This window comes from Drosophila hydei, unplaced genomic scaffold, assembly GCF_003285905.1.
Source record: "Drosophila hydei strain 15085-1641.00,03,60 unplaced genomic scaffold, DhydRS2 tig00008148-arrow-arrow-pilon, whole genome shotgun sequence".
In the NCBI taxonomy this organism is placed as follows: Eukaryota; Metazoa; Arthropoda; class Insecta; order Diptera; family Drosophilidae; genus Drosophila; species Drosophila hydei.
Window position 1 is genome coordinate 23,769 of NW_022045852.1, and position 20,145 is coordinate 43,913.

The window sequence follows — 20,145 nt, forward strand, 5'->3', positions numbered from 1 at the left end:
ATGATCATAGCGAAAATATAATTTAATTGAAATACAATTGTGTTACACTATAAATTTACATTAGGTTTACAAACTTATTTAGAATATTGTAAAATTTAACAATTTTGGTAGCTTGCTTCGCGTACTTCTAAAATACTACGAAACACATCTATAACTGTTATATTAAAATAGTCTTCCTTCCTTAATTCACATTAAAATTCACATTTGCTATACATTTCTCTGATTTTTAAAATTCAATCAATCTGATAAACATAATTTGATTACCAGATGTCGAAAATGCCTAAAACGTTCACATTGGGTACATAAGGTTCCTAAAATATAAATTCTTAGCAGCCGCAACAATTTCGACGCAATGTTCTGTGTTCGCAAACAAAAAAAAATTTGTATGATAATATATATATATATTTGTAAATAGCAAATTCTAATAGTTAAACCCAAGCCAAGCCAAATACTAAGCATTACAACATATACTGCCTTTTGCACAACTCATTGGTTAATTTGATCATATTCTTAGCTTACAACAAAACAAAAACAAAAAGAAAACAATTGGCTAAATAAAATATAGATCAGCAATTATGCAGCTAACGCTTTAAGTTCTGTTCACTTGTGGATTCGTTACAATTGTTGTATTGTATGATGTACGATATGTGGTGATGTATAATGCATAATGTATAATGAATAATGAATAATGTATAATGTATAATGAATAATGTATAATGTATAATGTATAATGTATAATGTATAATGTATAATGTATAATGTATAATGTATAATGTATAATGTATAATGTATAATGTATAATGTATAATGTAAAATGTATAATGTATAATGTATAATGTATAATGTATAATGTATAAAATATAATGTATAATGTAAAATGTATAATGTATAATCTATAATGTATAATGTATAATGTATAATGTATAATGTATAATGTATAATGTATAATGTAAAATGTATAATGTATAATGTATAATGTATAATGTATAATGTACAATGTATAATGTGTGATACTTAATGAATGATATAAGCCACTATAAAGCTAACATTTTCTATAGCAGATAATGCGAGTGTTGCCCCAAAGTTAGCTCACTTGGAACATCGGTTATCTGCAGCCTGGTATTTGGCAAAATCTAAGAATATCTCCTCCAATGTTGTCTGACTTATAGAATAATCCTCCATTTGCAATTTTTCACGATGGTCCTCTATAATACCGAAAATTTCAGACCATTTAAGGCCCTGCAGTGGAATGTAAAACGTTAGCATGCCCTGACATTCCTCTCTAAAATTAAGAAAGATATATATATATATATATATATAGCGTATATAATATACGAAAAAAATGTCTTAATAAGCTTACTGTAGAATAGACTCCGGATATTTTTCATGGATGAACTGCTTGACTTTATCGTTGTTATTCTGTTGTAATGTCGTGTTGTTATCCATGTCTTCCACATTGGTACTAACAAGGGCATTGACATTGCTATCGTTGCTATATATCATAAATTTAGAATTTCTAAATGAACTAGATTTTTGTATATGTAGATATACCGAGTATTTACTCACCCAATCGACGGCAGAAAATCAATAATGCTGCTCTGATGTGGAATAGGCGTTGGTGATATATTTCCATTAGAAATCGAAGTTCTTAAGGAATCGAGATTACCACCCAATGCTAAATTGCTGACCTGATATGGAACGGGTGTGCTGTATCCATCTTTCGTCGCGGGTAGCATTTTAATTTTAAGTATAAGACCCTTAGAAAACTTGTTTTTCAACTGTTGCGTGGAGCCCATGCACATGAACTCGCCATTAACCATGATAGCCAGACGAGTACACAATGCTTCGCACTCCTCCATGCTGTGCGATGTGAGCACAATTGATGTGCCCGAATCTCGTATACGACACACAATATTCCACAGCTGACGTCGGGCAGCCGGATCCATGCCAGTAGTGGGCTCATCCATATAAACAACAGATGGTGAGCCAATCACTGCAATTGCAGCGCTCAGTTTACGCTTGTTGCCACCGCTATAAGCCTTCGTTTTCTTATCAATATGCTTGAAAAAGCCAAATGTCATGGCCAAATCTTCTGACAATGGTTTGATGATATTTCTCCTAATGCCGCGCAACAGGCAGAAAATCATTAAGAGTTCACGGCCGCTTAGATTTTCCAGTACTGCATCAAATTGAGGACAATAACCAATTCTTTTGTATACTTCATTTAGGTTCCTGTTTAGATTTATGCCCTGGATGTAAACATTGCCCAAGCTTATATTCGTATCGCCTGTCAGCATCTTAAACGTTGTCGTCTTGCCAGCCCCATTTACGCCCAGCAAGCCAAAGCATTCGGCTCTGAAAGACTCAGCACAAGTTAGTATACAATCCACATCATTCAAATTACAAATGCATACTCGTTCACACATAGCGACACCTGATTGACAGCTAAAAACTTTCCATAATACTTGCACACACTATCCAGCACCAGATTCTTTTCGGCTTTCTCTTGCTGACTCATATTCATAATGCGACTGCGTTCCTTATCCACATCGTCATCAAAGACAGTTCGCTCGGGCGGAATTGGTTGTTTCCTGAAAGTTAATGAGAATCAAAGTTAATGCTAATCATGAGTAAATAATATCCATTGACATCTAGTAAGATATAAGCTATAATGCTACAATGCAATGCTGCAACCGTAAAACAGACGCAAAATCTATTTGATGGTGACTTTCAAAGTCTGACCGTAGGACATATATGCGTATTTTAACTACTAAGAAAATATTATACAAGTAACAAAGTTTAAGTTCTATTTTAATATGAAACATACAGTTAGCTATAGTAGATGTCAAGCTCACTTTATATAATATATAATACAAGAATATACACTTTGGTTAGTAAATCCTTATCTTTGTCCGTCTGCCTGTTGCGAGCATTCGTAGCATAAATTAGTTGTCTTTAAGCTTTTAAGTTGTATGTAAGTGTCGATTGTAGATGTAGATACTTACTTAACTAGATAGGTCGAAATCTTGCGAATTACGCCGTATGAATTCAGCAAAAGGACAGTAAAGAAAATTAAGCCAACAATAATCATGTAGACTATCTCCTGCAGCACGCCGGGTTCGTTCCAATCAAAGAACTTACTTACGCCTTGACATTGAAAAATCATAATAGCAATTAATACAAATAATAATAATTATATAATGTATTTATACTTACTGCAACACATTGGCACAAGCTCGCAGATAATGATGGGCGGCAGGCCGGTTAGCTTGTCGCAGGCAGTTCGGGTAGCCGTATTTGAGCTAACTTTGTGGATGCTCATGGCGAGCGAAAAGTGTGGAAAAATGCGAAAGATGTTATTGAGCCAATTTGCGACAGTTTTCGTTTCAAATAGTTCGCTTGACATTATAATGACCACTGCGAATATGGCCATGCCAGCGAATATATTCAGAATGACAATTCGTGCAAAGCCAGTGGCGGCATCTTTGAAGAAATACGACAAGAAATAGGTAAATGGCAACACGGCAAATCCAAAGATCAGCATCAGCGCAAAGATGCGACCCAGTTCATCAAATGTGCTAAAATTCTCCTCCTGGAAACAGGCTAACGTGACTGTAGCAATGAAAGCCGTTAACGTAAAGGTTAAAAAGTCCCACACAAAGTGTGACAGCCAATACACCCAACCCTTGACGCCGCTCACAAATTGCAATAGCTGCGATCTCGATTCACGTTCAGTGATCAAAAACAATATGTACAAAGTGCTTACAAAGGACATGCAAAACCCAAAATTGCTGGCCAATTGGGTGCCCAGGCCAGCGCCCACTTGTGATCGGATTAGTAATGTTTCCGTTTTGTATGGCAATGGAGAATTGGTAACACTGATTTTTACATGTGGGCCAATTAATACGTGAGCTATCGCATTGTGCACCATGTTAAGAGTGAGGGGCGCTGTGTGTAACAGCTGATTATTTAGCCAGGTGGTTATCTTATCCTCTCCAATGGTTGCAGCTATCAAATAGCGTGAGTTAATTCGCACCTGTATGGTCTTGCCCAGATCGAGTATGTAATCCGAAAAGGTTTTATCACCCGTACTCTCAAACGTATAGCTTGGGCCATATGACTTGGTCAACTGTTCGTAGCTTTTGGCAATTTGTCCGCCAAGTGAATCTTTTGTCAAAGTTGGCAAAGTTTCCAACACGGAAATCGCAGCCGGATATTGGGTAAGACTGACTTCCATCGATGGCAATTCCGAGTTGATGCCACTACTGCGCGATACCATTATTGTCAAGGTAACAAACACAATGGGCAAAATGTTTTGCACGATAAACAGCACTTTGTTGCGATATGTATACAGCACCTTCTTATACATCATTGCCGCCCACTGATTGCCCATTAACTTCATGCCATCCAACAGTTGACCATTCTGCGCTAGATAGGTATCCGCTGCAAACAGTTAGTTGAGCTTATCAATATATGGCCAACTAGCCAGAGATTTAGTTCAAACACTGCTTACATTTCATTGATTCATTGTCCGGGTTTGGTGCCTGGGGAATCACTTTTGATTTAAGCTCCATTCTTTCGTCATTGGGCATAGACTCCGCACCCACTTTCATGAACACTTCCTCCAATGATGTATTGCCAACTCCAAAACCTTCCACATTCAGCTCATCTTTGCGCTTCTCCAGTTCTCGAAATATCTCCTCAAATTTATTCAAATACTTATCGGGCAAACTGTAGCTAAGCTCTGTGCCAATATCACTAGTTGGCCATATATTTGGTATATACTTGCTTAGCACGGCCGTCACTTCAGCTGGATGACAGTTCTCCTTCTTGACAAATATCTATAAAAAAAAGAAAATATATTATCTAAGAAAACTTTTTTTAATTGCTTCTTGCTTCGTGGCCAAATGCCATTGAGTAATTCTTGGGTTTTACATTGACAAAAATATAGAATATATAGTTAAAAAAAATATATACGGATGGATGGAGAGGCACACGGACATCGCTGAATCGACTCAGCTCGTCGTCCTGATCTAAAATATATATAATTGGCAAGGTCTGCCGCGCTTCCGTCTGCCTGTTACATGCAATTTAACAAAACTATTTTAACCTGAATTCAACTTATCAATGCGAAAACGAAAGAAAGAACCCGGAACGGTATCTCCTCCTGTTGTATTATGTATAAGAATATACTTGACCTAAACAAGACATCGAATTTGATCAGATCTCCAAAGTATTTAGTTTTATATATATATATATATATATATATATATATCTATATATATATATATATAGATATATATATATATAACGGTTAGCCCATAGTTAATAAATGTATACAGTTCTATGAGTATTATTTTAAACCTGCCAAACACTTACCAGCCGATGACCCGACCCAAATTTTTTCTTCAAAAAAAAGGAAGTGCCATTGCATTTGAGCTCTCCACCACACATGATAGCAATACGATCGCCAAGCACATCGGCCTCATCCATAAAATGAGTGGTCAGCAATATAGTACGGCCGGGTCGCTCGCTTATCAGTAGATCCCACAGCTGACGACGTGCAGCTGGATCCATGCCAGAGCTGGGCTCATCACAAAGTACGACTTTAGTGCCGCCGCAAAGAGCACAGCACAGGGATAATTTACGCTTCATGCCGCCCGACAGTGTTGCCGATAAATTATTAGCCTTCTTTTCCAGATTAATCATTTGTAGGTACTTTTTCACCTCAGCATCCACAGCAGTGCCCTTGAGACCCTTCAGCCGACAGAAAAAGCGCAAGTGATTGGCAACGGTCATATCGTCGAACAGCACATTATACTGTGGACAAACACCCAATGATTCGCGAGCACCCTTGAGATTGGTGCGTATATCGCTACCATTGATAATCGCTGTGCCAGACGTGGGCGGAATCAGGCCCGTTATCATCGATATGGTTGTCGTTTTGCCAGCTCCATTATGGCCAAGTAGCACAGTTATGTGATCTTCAAACATGTTGAGTGATATCCCCTTGACAGCCCATTTATTTTTAAATTGTTTCTTTAAATTTCTGATCTGTAGGCCAATGTGTTTGTCAGTGGGCTCTTTCTCGAAGGCATTTGGATCCTTTTGCTCCAATTCAGGCATTTCTTCTGGGTGCGTCATCACTTTCTTTTTTTGGCACCAAAATGACTTCGTAAAGGGGAAATACCATTCGCGCGTTACTCCGTAACTGCCAGCAAATATCTGCTCAATATAGAGACAGACCAGCATATAGACGAAGCTAGATACTAACATCATTAGCATAACATGGCCAACAGTTAAGTTATCATCAATGTTAACCGGTGAGAATAAATTGTTCCACTGTAAGCCCTCTCCGGCTGCCTCGAACGAAACGATTAGCAGTATGCCAAAGCCCATCGCTGTATTTAAGAACATTGACCAGCCGAGCTTTTGACTCAAATTAAGTTCACTGTACGTGACAGTTGTGAGCATGTATGGCATATAGAAGACGAACCACACCAATCCTGTTACCGCTGCCGCTGTGCTAGCCTTGGAGAAGAGCGTTGACATCATAAAACAAAAGCAGATCGTGTTCGTTATGTAAATGAGAAAGAACAGGAGAACGGCGAAGAAATTGGAATGGGTAAGAACGGCAACGCCTTCGCTGAAGCATATTTTCATTAATGCAACCATTAAAATCACTGATACCGCCAGCATACAGAATGACTTAATGAACCAAGCGGCCCAATGCAGCCAGTTGTCAAGTCCCATTATCTTCATCACTTCCTTCAGTTGCATTTCCTTTTCCTTGGCGATGTACTGCAACACAACGAATTTATTCCAATTATTCACATTATTATAGCAGCTGATACAATTAATAGTGCTTTAGTCGGGAGTCCCAGACTACGAAATACCTAAAAGGTAAAGTTTATCTTTTCCGATTTTTAGGGAAGCGATGAAAAACTAATATATATATATATATATATATATATATATATATATATATATATATATATATATAATATGTATAGTATATATATATAATATTATTTCAAATCTAAAAATTTGAAGCTTTCCGATTTACATCGCCAAGCTATTGGTAAAAATGATAAATAATTACACAAATATTTTTCTTCACGCTCTGAGAGCTTACAAGTTTCACGCGTTCATTCCATCGGACAGACAAGTTGATCAGATAGAGTCCTAATGAAGACTCGAATCGTAGACACTTGAATTTTATTTTTATATAATTCAAACAATGAATATATATAGAGAGTATCTAACGTATATAAAACGTGTTAAATCTTCACTAAATTAAAGCCAAGAATCAGCTGGCTTTATCGTATCTATACGCTACCAATTAAATACGAATATGCTATATATGAAAAGAGTAATAAGACGAACAGCCAAACAGACAAAGCAATTAACTATTGCTTTTGATTAATGGAGTTACTCACCCTGGTGATACACGTACACGGATAGATGAAGCTTAGTAAAATTATTAAGGAAATCACATCATGGAATGCACCTATCAACTTATCATCTGTATAGGCCGGATATGGATATCGTTGTAAAACTATGTTTGGCAATGTGTTGATAGATGACTTCTGTCGTATATAAGACATGCTTATCGCATTCTGTATGGGCAGAAAGCCTTCGCGCAGATAGCCAGGTGGTAATCCGCCATCATCGGAGTCGGGATTTCGTGGTCCCGGTGGTAAGAACATTGGAAATAATCGGTTTGTTGTCCATGTGGAAAATTGACCTGTCCGGCATTCTGAGGGAAAGCGCAATGTGAACTCTAAATTGTCCGGTAGCTCATCAAAATTGGATCCATGAAATTCAACGCCAGCAACAGAGTTACTCCCCAACACTTGCGGTACGATCTGATCTACATCGGGAATACCCGTTGTTACTATGTTCAAACTGTTCTCCACATCGTCCATAAGCTTTTTCAGGACAACATTGTTTGGTGCATATATCAGCTCAAAAGTCGGAAGAGTATTCCCAGACAACTTGTTTAGAGAGTTACTAAATATCAAATTTTTTCCATTAGTAAATGAATATAGAATCATTTTTAATTAAATTAACGTTTAGCTATAAATTATTAAAACAGTAAAAAGTAAACAAAAGTAAACCAAAACAAAAAATATTTCATAAAAATTGTTTGTATTAAGAAATAATAATTGTGTTAAAAACTAAATATTTTTAATATAATTAATACAAATAAAAACAAATTTTAGCGTGTGTTTTTGGGAATTTTAACAGAAGTGCAAAGTAAAGTTTAACAAAAATGTAAAAAGGTTTGATTTTTTCATTAATATATTTTCAATCAGAGACTGCAACTATGTGATATAGAATTTATCTGACATTCCATACGGATATAATAACCAAACCCAAAGCCCGTTCCCTGGTAAATTTGATTAAATCATAACACAGACAGACTCATTTCAAATATCTGTTTATCGTCTCCTCCCCTTTGGGAATAGCCTAATATAATAATAAACGTTGCAGTCGCTGATTAAATGAGAAAATCGGGCTATTATTTATAACTTTGCAGTTGTAGGCAAATTAAATTTTATATATAGACTATTGCAAATGGAATATACAATCGTATGAACAGTTTGTATGTTATAAGATAACTAGAGAATCTAATCTAGAAATAATTTCTAAATAAATTTAATGGGAAAGCAAAATGCTATCGATTATTTACTGATAAACATGATTTTGACATGCTCTAGTTCTTACACCAACTGAGATTAACGTGACGTTACGGGCGGACAGACGAGCGGATAGTTTAATAAGCAGATATACAGCCAAGCAAGGCTAGATCGATTCAGTTATTGATTCCTATCAAGAATATATATATACATATATATAAAGACCTCACATAATTGATCAAGCCTCTTGCTGCCCATTCTATACATTTCATCCATATACATACATATACGATCGACTAACACAGATACTTTAACACTATATACACATAATATACACATAAAAGGTATTAGAATATAAGTATGAAACAAAGCCCAACAGAAAATAATAAAAAATGGGTAAAAGCAGCCAGAAGAAGTGAAATATTCATTATATCCATATATTTTTTGATGATCTATATAATAAATACAAATACGGGCATTACGATAAATTCATTTAATTTATCACAATCCACAAGACAACTATTCTAACAAAACTACGATGTCTGATGTCTAATACTAATCACTAACCTATGTCTAATACTAATTATCTTTACGCTGCGAAGCAAAGATAAACAATTAATTAATCGATTTTTATCGATATTATATATCGGTATCGAGATTAAATTGAGAAGCGTTCAGAATTTATTAACTCTTTCTCTTGCATATATTTGTAAACTATTAATAGCCCATTCGCATGCTCTTCTAATTAATTATTCTGCAAAGTTATAACACAATCGACAAGCCGAAAAGCCAAAACTCTTCATTATTTTATTTGAAAATGCACTTTTTATTAATTTGTGATTATAAAATCTGTTTTCATAGCTTGTTCTTTACCTTTTCTTTGAAACTAGCGATATAAACATTTTAAAGCGATGCGACCATTCACTATTCATTTCATATCTGAAAGTTTGTCATCGATAACAATATCATATTCATATGATTATAAATCTAAAGATTGAAATACTATATATTATAATCATGCGCAGTTGAAGTTATACTGTGTAAATGTATTTGAAATAGAGCATGCCTTAATTCATAGATGAGATCTGCCACACATTTGACATTTAGAAGTTATTTATGTTAAAGCTAAATTTATTTTATAAAAAAATATAAAAAGCAAATTATTTTTAAACAAGTAAAAATCTATTGGAACTGAGAACCTCAACCAAACTGTTCTATCTAATATCTAGGCGTCTCTTTTAATCATTCTATTAGCACTTAGCGTCTTGACATTTGGAATAAATACTCGGAATATATATCTTTGCGAATTGGAAAATTAGGAAGAGCTTCATCTTCCACAGTTTTAGAGATAGACCTCAAAAATGAAGCAATCGAAAAAACTATATCTTCTAGAACTCCAAGCATTGAGGTGTGACAGGACGACGAGCCAATCTATATACCCATAACCTACTGTCCGTCCGTTCCAGAAGCTAGACTTGTAATTTTAAACGTTTATTTATTCCTGCCTACCATACGATAACTGAATTCAGTGTCTGATTATCGATAATAATCTATCTTTTTATTAAATTTTTTATGTATAGTTTAAATACAACAAAAGTTAATGACATTAAATTTATTGTGTTGTCACTGACAGGGCAAAATTGACTGAACTTGCCGTCCGGAACAAGCATATATATACTTTATAGGGTCTGTCACGCCTCCTCCTGCCTGTTAAATGAAATTCAACAAAACCTAAAAACGGATTTCTCATTTTCAATGGGTCCAGAGTATAATTTAGCTCTATAGAAGAAACGTTATATACGTTAGGATAGAATATTAGGATAAAGCCTCAAAACTGTAATTCAATTTATCTTGCTGAACTTTTCAACCACAGTTTTCTAAGCAAAAATGGATTTTCTGTAAGGTTTTATCTGTGGAAAATATATTAAGGACTAAAGCTAACTTTAATTTTGGACTATCTTTAATAAATATCGCAAAAGAATCTGAGACATAGATATTCAAAGGTCTATAGATTAAGTTGAAAATCTAAATATCTACACAAATTAAATGTAAAAGAAATTCGCTTAAGATTGGCATTTATTGCAAACATTTTCTGAAATGGACATTAATTTATTCAGTTTCATTGATGTTATTAGTTTTTAAATGCCCCTCAAAAGATATTTAGAACACATGTCAGGCGTTTTTTTTATCTTTCTCTCATGTGAAAGACTGTTCCTTGAGTTTCTCTTTATTCATGGGAAGGGAAGAAATTAGCGAGCAGTTGAGTCTAACCAATCTGGAATTTGGGACATTATAGCAATTTTCCTTTTTTTTTTTGCTTTGAATTCATTTGTCAAGGTTTCGAGAATTTTCTTGGAACTGCATGAAGTAATCAGCCAAAAACTTGTAGGTAGCACTCATTATTAACCTCTTGTCCTTGGAATAAGAGCACATGTATGTTTGCAGATAGAGTATATATATATTTGCTATACACAAGTACTTATTATGGTATACACGAATATCCATTTTAAATTCCATGTCTCTAGCTTTAACAACCGAAAAGGAACGAAAACAAATATAAATTATATAGTCATTCCCAATTCACCAAGTTTTTCATCAGACAAATGTGTGTTAGAAAAGGAGAATATATATGGAGCGATATTTTAAAATAAGATATTCATATAGATAGAAATATAGATATATATATTAAAATAGGTATATATATTTGTATGATTAGATATAAAGATATAAATATAGATATAGACATAGATATAGATATAGATATAGATATAGATATAGATATAGATATAGATATAGATATAGATATAGATATAGATATAGATATAGATATAGATATAGATATATATATAGATATAGATATAAGTATTATTTAGTTACTTGAATAAATCCAGCGTGTCGATGTTTTGCGGCTTGTAAGTCGTACCTTTCTCTTCACTGACATCTACCGCAAAACGTACCAATATTAATAGGAGACAAAAGATTATCGGCAATAACACCTCAATGAAGAGTTGAAGTTTGTGACTCCATTGAAGAACCCAGTTTTTCCAAAGCAAAAGCTTAAATTTTGTCCAGCTCGATACTTTTTCCATAGTGATTTATCTCGTCATATCCTGATATTATTTATTTTAACTGTCTAAGCTGAAGGAAAATATAACATTGATATGAATAAGCATGCAATCAGTCGATACTTAAAGCTAAAGGTTAAGAGAACTTAATGACACTACACTTAATGTCAAGTGTAATGTTGTGTTTGGTTAGCTTCCTGATACATTTGCTCAAGTTTAAAAAATATTGTTATGAAATTATGGAATCAATGGTGGTTGTAACCCTAAAGGATACATTATATTCTATTAGTTTGCTTGTTTCAGACCTCCATACGTAGCCCTTCATATGCATGAAGCCTGAGCACTGATTTTTTCAGCAATGAAACTTTCCGACACAAAAGATTAAGTACATTCAATGCAAATATTAAAGACATACATTATCAGGTTATTCCCCTGAAACTTGAACACGCGCTTTTCACGCTAACAAGCCGCACTGACTATTGATAAGGTTGGACTAAACTGAAATAATAAAAGATATTTTGTGTATAGTAAAATGAGTAATTTAGCATCAATTAATGGTTGCTAATTGATTACACAAGATTCTGTCAGAATAGAGAATATAGAATACAGAATGCAGAGTATCTATAAGTCAGCCACTTGTAAAACATAAATACACTAAAATTTACTTACGAATTTTAGCGCATTTTGTTTAATCTCGCTCACAAAGTAAAAAGGTGTGTTAGTTCAAAAGCTATTCGAATTTGACACAATATTGGCTGAATATTATGCTGGACTTCCAAGAAAATTGGAGACGCATAAACGAGTAGAAAAATTATGCAGTCATTCTTACTTATATATACTTAATGTTAATTGTCCGAGCAACGCCGGTTATTGTTTGAAATACATGAGTTTCAACTAAATAATGATAACGCTATTACACTTCAGATAAGAATTAGCACAAAGTCAGAACCGACAGATATGGTAATCTTGATTGTATTGTTATTATTGGGTGATAATTATTCCTAACACATGTACCTAGAAAAAACCTTGCACGATGTCATAATATCTTGTGACACACACATATACATATATATATATATATATATATATATATATATATATATATATATATATATTCACATATATATATAATATATATACTATATATTTCTATAATTCTGGACAATTATTGACATTAATAATATATCACACATGCATTCTAGCTATCAAGCAAATCTCTCATTTATTGAACATTGGTGTAGATATTCCTTAATCGCTAGAGTATATGAATTCGATTCATAAACTGATAAGTTTATGATGGCTTGCATATAACTATCTGGTTTTCAAACCTATCTAGAGATACCAAATGTATGTAATGTAGTATTCATGAAACCATTGTGCTTAGTTTTAGCTTATCAGAAATCACATTAAGGATAAAATATTAATTGAAAAAGAAGCAATTATTAAAGTTACTTTAGTTCGATAAACGAATACAAAGAAAAAACTCCAAAAAATGTATAGAATCATGTTTCTTGAAACCATATATTCCCATGAAATCTTCAATCTAATCTAAGCATTGATAAGAATTTCATAGAAATTTTAGTATTATATTTAAAAGTGAAACAGTTGACGCTTGTTAACAAGAAAAATCAATTTTTTTTTTTTTATTTTGATACGAACATTTTTAAAGTTATATTTATTTAAAGAATAATGTAATGTTACAAAATGTCGCCAATTATTGATTATCGATTACCGAATATCAATTAACTCGTTCACAATCCAAAAACAGTTAAGTGTATTAAAAAAAAAATATTTTGTAGAATTGCGACGACCAAACAGGTCGGAATCTTAAATATATATGTATTTATATGCACAAATATTTATATATTTATATGTGCAGAATACTAATATACTCTTTTCACTTCGTGAACGAGTATAAATGCTTAAACATTGTAGGAATACGTTTGATAATATAATAGATAATAGAGACGCTGCATATATAGTTAAGATAAAGCTATAGTCAGCCTTCGAATCCCAACTATCGATATAGTTAAAAAAAGGATTTATCACATATTGTGGACACTTTTACGAACCTTTTCGCTTTCGATTTTATAAGCGCTATAAGTTTTTTTTTAATTTGGATGGCTCATGCAACTACACCCTATGCTCCAGGTAAATATAGCAAAAGTATAAAAACAAAAAATCACCAAAAAAAAAGCAAGGACGAAGCAAAAGAACACAGAACTAGGTTCAGATGAATTAGAGAACACGATCAACTGCTCGGCAGTGCTGACAAACACAAACTGAATGAATTGTGAACCTTGTCGCGTATCTTCTATATTTTATCAATTGTTCCGTAATAAATACACAATCTATATATATATATATATATATATAACACAAATATTACGCAGATAAATGACATTTATAGAGATTGGGCTTTCTGGCCGTCTCTGGACTATAAAAATGCCAATATATGGGCAAAAACTGATAAACTCTATAAGAAATCACCGATTATGTCTCGAGTGGCAGCGCACTTACAACCTAATATAAATTACCTTTGCTATTCTATCAGATTACGAATTTCAGCACGGTTTGCGTCTACTTCCTTACTATATGACCAGGGCGTATAAGTTCTGAAAGCTATCAACATTTTAAACAATATTTGCAGATGTTGAAAATTGGAGAATTGGAAAATTATAGTCATAACAAATTGCAATGTATCTCTTCGTCATAGGACTATAATCAAGTAAGAGAATTATGCAGTCATTTTTACTTCTTTTCAAAATAGTTAAGACCAACTCAAAAAATATTTCATTTCTTAGAAAAAATGAATTTTTGTATAAATACCATTTTACCACATCTTGTATGCATAAAAAATATGATAGTAAGTTCTAGGCGAGTGGAGATAGGATACCCTGAGCCCCGACCGATCTATAACATGTTTGTAAGATAAATAATAAAAAAATATGGCGTTGCCCGGAGTCAAATCGAATCGAATCCCGAATACCAACATACCTGCTCTACTGCCTGCCTCAATCGAAAGTAGCAGCTGACAATTCACACATATATTTCCTACACAATTGCGAGGGTTTAATATTTTTGTGATAATGTATGTAACAGGCAAAAGGAAGCGTGGCAAATTCCATAAAGTACCTGTATTCTTGACCATACTGATGAGCTTAGTTGATCTATGCATGCCGACAAAAGCTTGTGACTTGAAATATATACTCGTAAATACCATAAGCAGTACAAGCTTATTCATTTTTTCAATAACCCAACCCATTTCCGTATTATCGATTAAATTCGATTGTTTGTCTTTGTTTTTTAAACGTAGCTTGAATGCCATAAAAGCTAGAGACTTCAGATTTACCGTGTAGGTTCCTGTTATAAATATGTAGATTTTCTGCATTTTGAAATGTGTATAATTTATTAAAACCCCTCCCTTTCCCTTCCCTGCTTTAACAAAAATAAACATTTGGATGCCATAAGTGTGCAAAAAAGTTTCAATTAAGAAGAAAAATTATTCAACAAATAAAATCTCATGCGCAAGTCGCGGCGTAAGCTGCGCAGTAAGCGTTGTTTGTGACGCTTTAATACATGCGTAGAATAGTTAGTTCAAGGTATCTCCTAGTCGAGCAGTCTTGACTACTCTTACTTGCTAGAATATAAAACACTGCACGCATTTAAGTGTATGTCTATAGGAAAAATGCGTTCGCCTCACGTGCTTCTGACAGTTGGTCTTTTCAGTTAGTTAGCAGATTTAAGTGCAATCCAGCATATGATATATATATATATTTTAATGAATATTTGATAATTTAAAGAATTTTGAAAAATATTGAGCCGATATCCAAAATATAATAATATCCAAATTATATATGAGTCGTTAGGTTGAAAGATGTACGAGATACCTAATTTTATAAATGAATTTCGATAATTGCCCGTTTTAATCATTAACATCAACACAGGAAAAGTTATCGATCATGTAAATAGCTACAGACAAAAAGTTGGAAGTCTCTAGCTCCTATAGGCTCTGAGATCGCCGTTCATACATGCGGACAGACGGACAGGGCAAAATTAACTCTGCTCGTCATCCTGATCAAATATATATATATATATACTTTATAGGGTCTGCCACGCCTCCTTCTGCCTCTTACATACATTTTACATTTATAATGGATATCACATTTTTAATATATTCAGTGTATAATAAAGACATACAAATAAAAAGTAAAGTTAAATATATTCTATTTTTCAAAAGCAAACAGTTCATAATCGTGTATATTAGTCGTATGCTTAAAAACACGAGATTAGGATAGATAATAGATGGTTGCATGGTTGCACTCACACCACGCGTTAAATTAAATAAACTCGAATTTAATTGAATATGGAAATGAATTTAATTTAATTGAATATGTTATTGAATATATATATGAGTGCGTGTGGTGTCTCATAGTATATGACATTCCGCGTAATGAGTAAGAATACATAAGGGAAAAATTTAGGTAAAGTCGAAGACATTCGAATTACTAATGCAGTCATAAAAATTGCTGGGAAAAAAGCCGAAGAAACTGTGTTTGTTAGATAAAGGGCGAAGTGACATGTGCCAATTGTATTTCTTATGCCAATACAGCAACAAGAAAGCAAAAACAACCTCTCGCTCACACACATTCGCAGTCGTTCGAGTCGTTTTGTTTTTGCGCTATGCGACCGCACTCCCTCCGTCCAACTAGTTGGGCATTGTTCACTTGAATATAGCTTATTTTGTCATTCACGCAGGCCTCTAATAGATAACCAATAGAACTGTTATAACATAATATGACACATGTGTAAAACAATCGATATAATTTGTAAGAATCAATTTGTTGCATAAAGCTAAAAGTTGTCAATATATATTGGGAGCAACCAGCTTTCATTGGCTTTCAATGGATTGATATGTGCATGAGATTTATATTTGTGACGAGATTGCGGTCATCTGTATCTATCTATGTATATGATTCTTTTGATCTCATAGCGCATTGGCTGGATCGTGCGAAGCTGGTGTTCATAGCTCGATCATATTAGAATTAGTTTATTGTTTGAATAGAGCGGCTACATATGAACCTGTGTATAACATGCAGTGCTCGACATGACGACAGCTAGAGTCACTTACGTACAGTTAACATAAACTAAACTTGTTTGCATTTAACTTAGAGCTTCACGAAACAGCTCAACCCATACAGTATGATACGATACCATTCAGTAGATTATGTATTATCTACTTCCATATGTCAATGTGCGACGGCGATATGTCATGCAGCTCCTAAGCGAATTAGCAAACAGTATAGCCAGAGATAAAGGGATACACCTATATATAACAAAATTATATGTATATACAGTCGAAAGTCGAAAATATTACAAACTGCTTTCATGAAGTGCACAACGAATGACTATAATGAAATTTCTTCTTAGTCACAAGCTTTATTTAGATCAAATATACAAATCGATAACACTGTGTTTCCTAAGATCTAGTTTACTCGTTTCTAAAATTACGATTTTGAAATTTAATCTTACTCGCAGCTCAGCTCAAAAGATCCCCGACGAAGAATATGTCAGCTTTATTTTACGGATATCTTTATTTGCAAAATACTATCAAAATTGTTAGCTAACGTAAGCAACACATGACTCACTCAGTACATGGGAAATCATTCGAATGAATCACATGTCAGACGTATTTGATAAAATCCACAAATATATTTATATTAACTAGCTTCAGCTTCAAGCAGTTAAATGGAATCGAACGAATATATACTTATCAAGGCACGTGTACAAATTATAGACTTAATACTGTCCACTAACGGTAAGAAAAGATGTTTAATCAAATTTTTTCGAATGCGTCATACTATTTAAAAGTATGCCCGACTAGAGTTTATTGCTTGTTTTATCAAGGGAGTGGTTCAGTGCACCTAGACATCATATCAAATTTTATAGTTCCTATAAACGCTATTTCTCTAATGGAAACAATTATGTACTTCTATTAAACAAATGCACGAGGTTCTACTTTAATGGAAACGTAGCAAATGTATTATTGTCATTTATTTTTGAGAGTTATTGGCGCAATTATTTTATTTATGACCTGTTATGGATTAATGCACATGTGTCGGTTCTCCATTCATATATATATAAATATATATATTGATATATAGATATAGATAAAAAACACATATATTATCTATATATATATTTATATACATATACATATATGAACTTATATATCAAAAAGCTGCCAAAGATTTTTTATTGGCCAAATATTAATGTAAGTTTTTCGCTAGCCTAGTTTTTAATTATTTTCAGAGTGTTATAGTACAATATAGCTTGACTAAGCCGAACACTTGGTTTGACACAACAACACAACAATCATGGGAATCGTTTGTGCTTTTACCTAATAATAGCTTAAGCTATTAGATATGATGTCAGAAAACACACTAGAAGACTTAAAACTAACTGTAATTGGTGATATCTTTTAACCATCTTGTACATACCAACAGCGGCTAAGCAGATGATCGCAAAGTAACACCAAATTCATACTATAAATTGCTTGCTTAACCAATTTCATACGTCGATATGCAAAGTCATCGTGATAATCGTTTAAGCGCAAATATAATCGCACTTAAATTCAATATATTTATTTAGCTTTCAATCTGACGTACACCAACACTCATACATACAAGCACTTAAGTATCGCACGGTCTGCGCTGTTTATATGGCCATCAGCTGTTGAGCGTCTGCATATTTCATTAGATGCACCCTTTGCGTTTACGTTTATAAATGATTGAAATAAAAATAGAAAGAAGAAAGAAGAAAAAAGTTTTTGCTGACACACTATAGAAACATAGCAAACACTCAAAAGTAGCGATCTTAATACAAGCTCATTAGCAAATACATTTATATATATATATATATATATATATATATATATATATATATATATATATATATATATACTTTATATATATATATATATATATATACTTTATATATATATATATATATATATATATGAATTCTTATTGTGATTTCCTTGCGCGCTCTCACTGCCGTATCAGCTGAGTCGGAAAGCATCGGATACATATATGTCTAAATTCGCTCAATTTATTCTGCGAGCGATGCGGTGTCATTCAACGGTTTATCAGCGTTTTTGTTTTGGTCTACTCATGCATGAATTATATATATATTCGAAAGGAAGAGAGAAAAGATACGTACGAATAATACCGCTATCCGTTGAGAACTACTGCGTCGCGTAAACAGCTGTGGGCTCCATGCACACACACTCACATGCACATATACCTAGGTATAATATAAAAAAAAAAATAATAAAATCGGACTATCTGAGTGTTTCTTCCTATGGTGTACTTAGTCAAAACCACCTCTAAAGAAACCACGCGCACCAAAGTGTGTCTAAAACGCAAAACCGCAATGTAACTTCCGAAAAAAAAAAAAAAAACATCACAGATGTGCACCACTAACAATAATACTGTAGTGTGTACTTGCCATTTGTGTACGTCAGCTGAATGTTAGCTGAATTAAGTACCGCGTATCGCTTATCGTTTATCGAAATACGATTAGTGTAGCCGCGTATTTCAAATACGGAAAGTGAGGCGTAACGGACGAAACGCAGGCAAATACTTTATTATTTATTGTTGCATTTGTCGTTGTTCTTTGTTTTTCAAATTAATTTCTTAGCAAATGTATAGACTGATTTATTTATTTAACTTATCACGCACACTTCGTTCGATGGCCAAGCGACAATTAAATTTGAAACGATTAACGGCTCTGATGGCTGCGCGAGCAGATGTGTAACGCCTTAACGTTCCCAGTCGATATAAGTATTGTCAACTTTATAAAATTTTAATTTGCACGTGTTTCATTAATAATTAGTATTCAGCCGAAGGTTAAAGACATGCCTGAGTTGTTATACCCTGATCCCATTGAAAAGGGGAAATCAGGGTATGATGGTTTTGTGCAAATGTATGTAACAGGCAGAAGGAGGTGTGGCAGACCTCATAAAGTGTATATATCCTTGATCAGGACGACAAGCCGAGTCGATTGAGCCTTGTTCGTATGTCCGGCCGTCCGTCTGTCCGTGTGTGAACGCGTCTATCTCAGCTTCTATAACAGCTAGAAACTTGAAATTTTTTTGTAGGTCCACTTATAGCACGTGCATATCAAGTTTGTTTCAAATATTCGATAACTATTAGCATTTAATTGTTATCGAATAAAAACTTGATTAAAATGCAGTTAATAAATTATATCTCGGAACTCTTAAAAGCTAAAGCCTCCAAGTTTTGTATTTAATTTTATGTATATTTTATGCAATTTTGATTTTTGTTGGATTTTGGATACCGGCTCCGAATTTCCCCAACTTCTTAAAATTTAAGTTCAGTTGGAACCAGGGCCATTATGTGAAGGCGTTTGCATCT

General features: G+C 33.7%; 1 protein-coding gene across 3 annotated transcripts; it reads right to left on the reverse strand.

The window, feature by feature from the left end:
• Positions 1-135: 135 nt before the first annotated feature.
• On the reverse strand, positions 136-19,158 carry LOC111598177 (ATP-binding cassette sub-family A member 3). Of its 3 annotated transcripts, XM_023313277.2 has the most exons (13): positions 19,079-19,158; positions 18,929-19,012; positions 11,520-11,780; positions 7,440-8,013; positions 5,380-6,801; positions 4,514-4,841; positions 3,217-4,443; positions 3,006-3,147; positions 2,415-2,591; positions 1,567-2,355; positions 1,361-1,492; positions 1,094-1,282; positions 136-357 (listed from the first exon to the last, which is right to left on the reverse strand). In XM_023313277.2, exons 3-13 carry the CDS (start codon positions 11,729-11,731, stop codon positions 327-329), a joined length of 5,223 nt encoding a protein of 1,740 aa, XP_023169045.2. In that variant the 5' UTR covers positions 11,732-11,780; positions 18,929-19,012; positions 19,079-19,158; the 3' UTR covers positions 136-326. The 3 variants fall into 3 exon arrangements, with proteins under 3 accessions (XP_023169045.2, XP_023169063.2, XP_023169074.2); XM_023313295.2 differs by lacking the exons at positions 18,929-19,012; positions 19,079-19,158 and adding an exon at positions 13,780-13,984; XM_023313306.2 differs by lacking the exons at positions 11,520-11,780; positions 18,929-19,012; positions 19,079-19,158 and adding an exon at positions 9,516-9,573.
• Between the last annotated feature and the right edge of the window lie 987 nt (positions 19,159-20,145).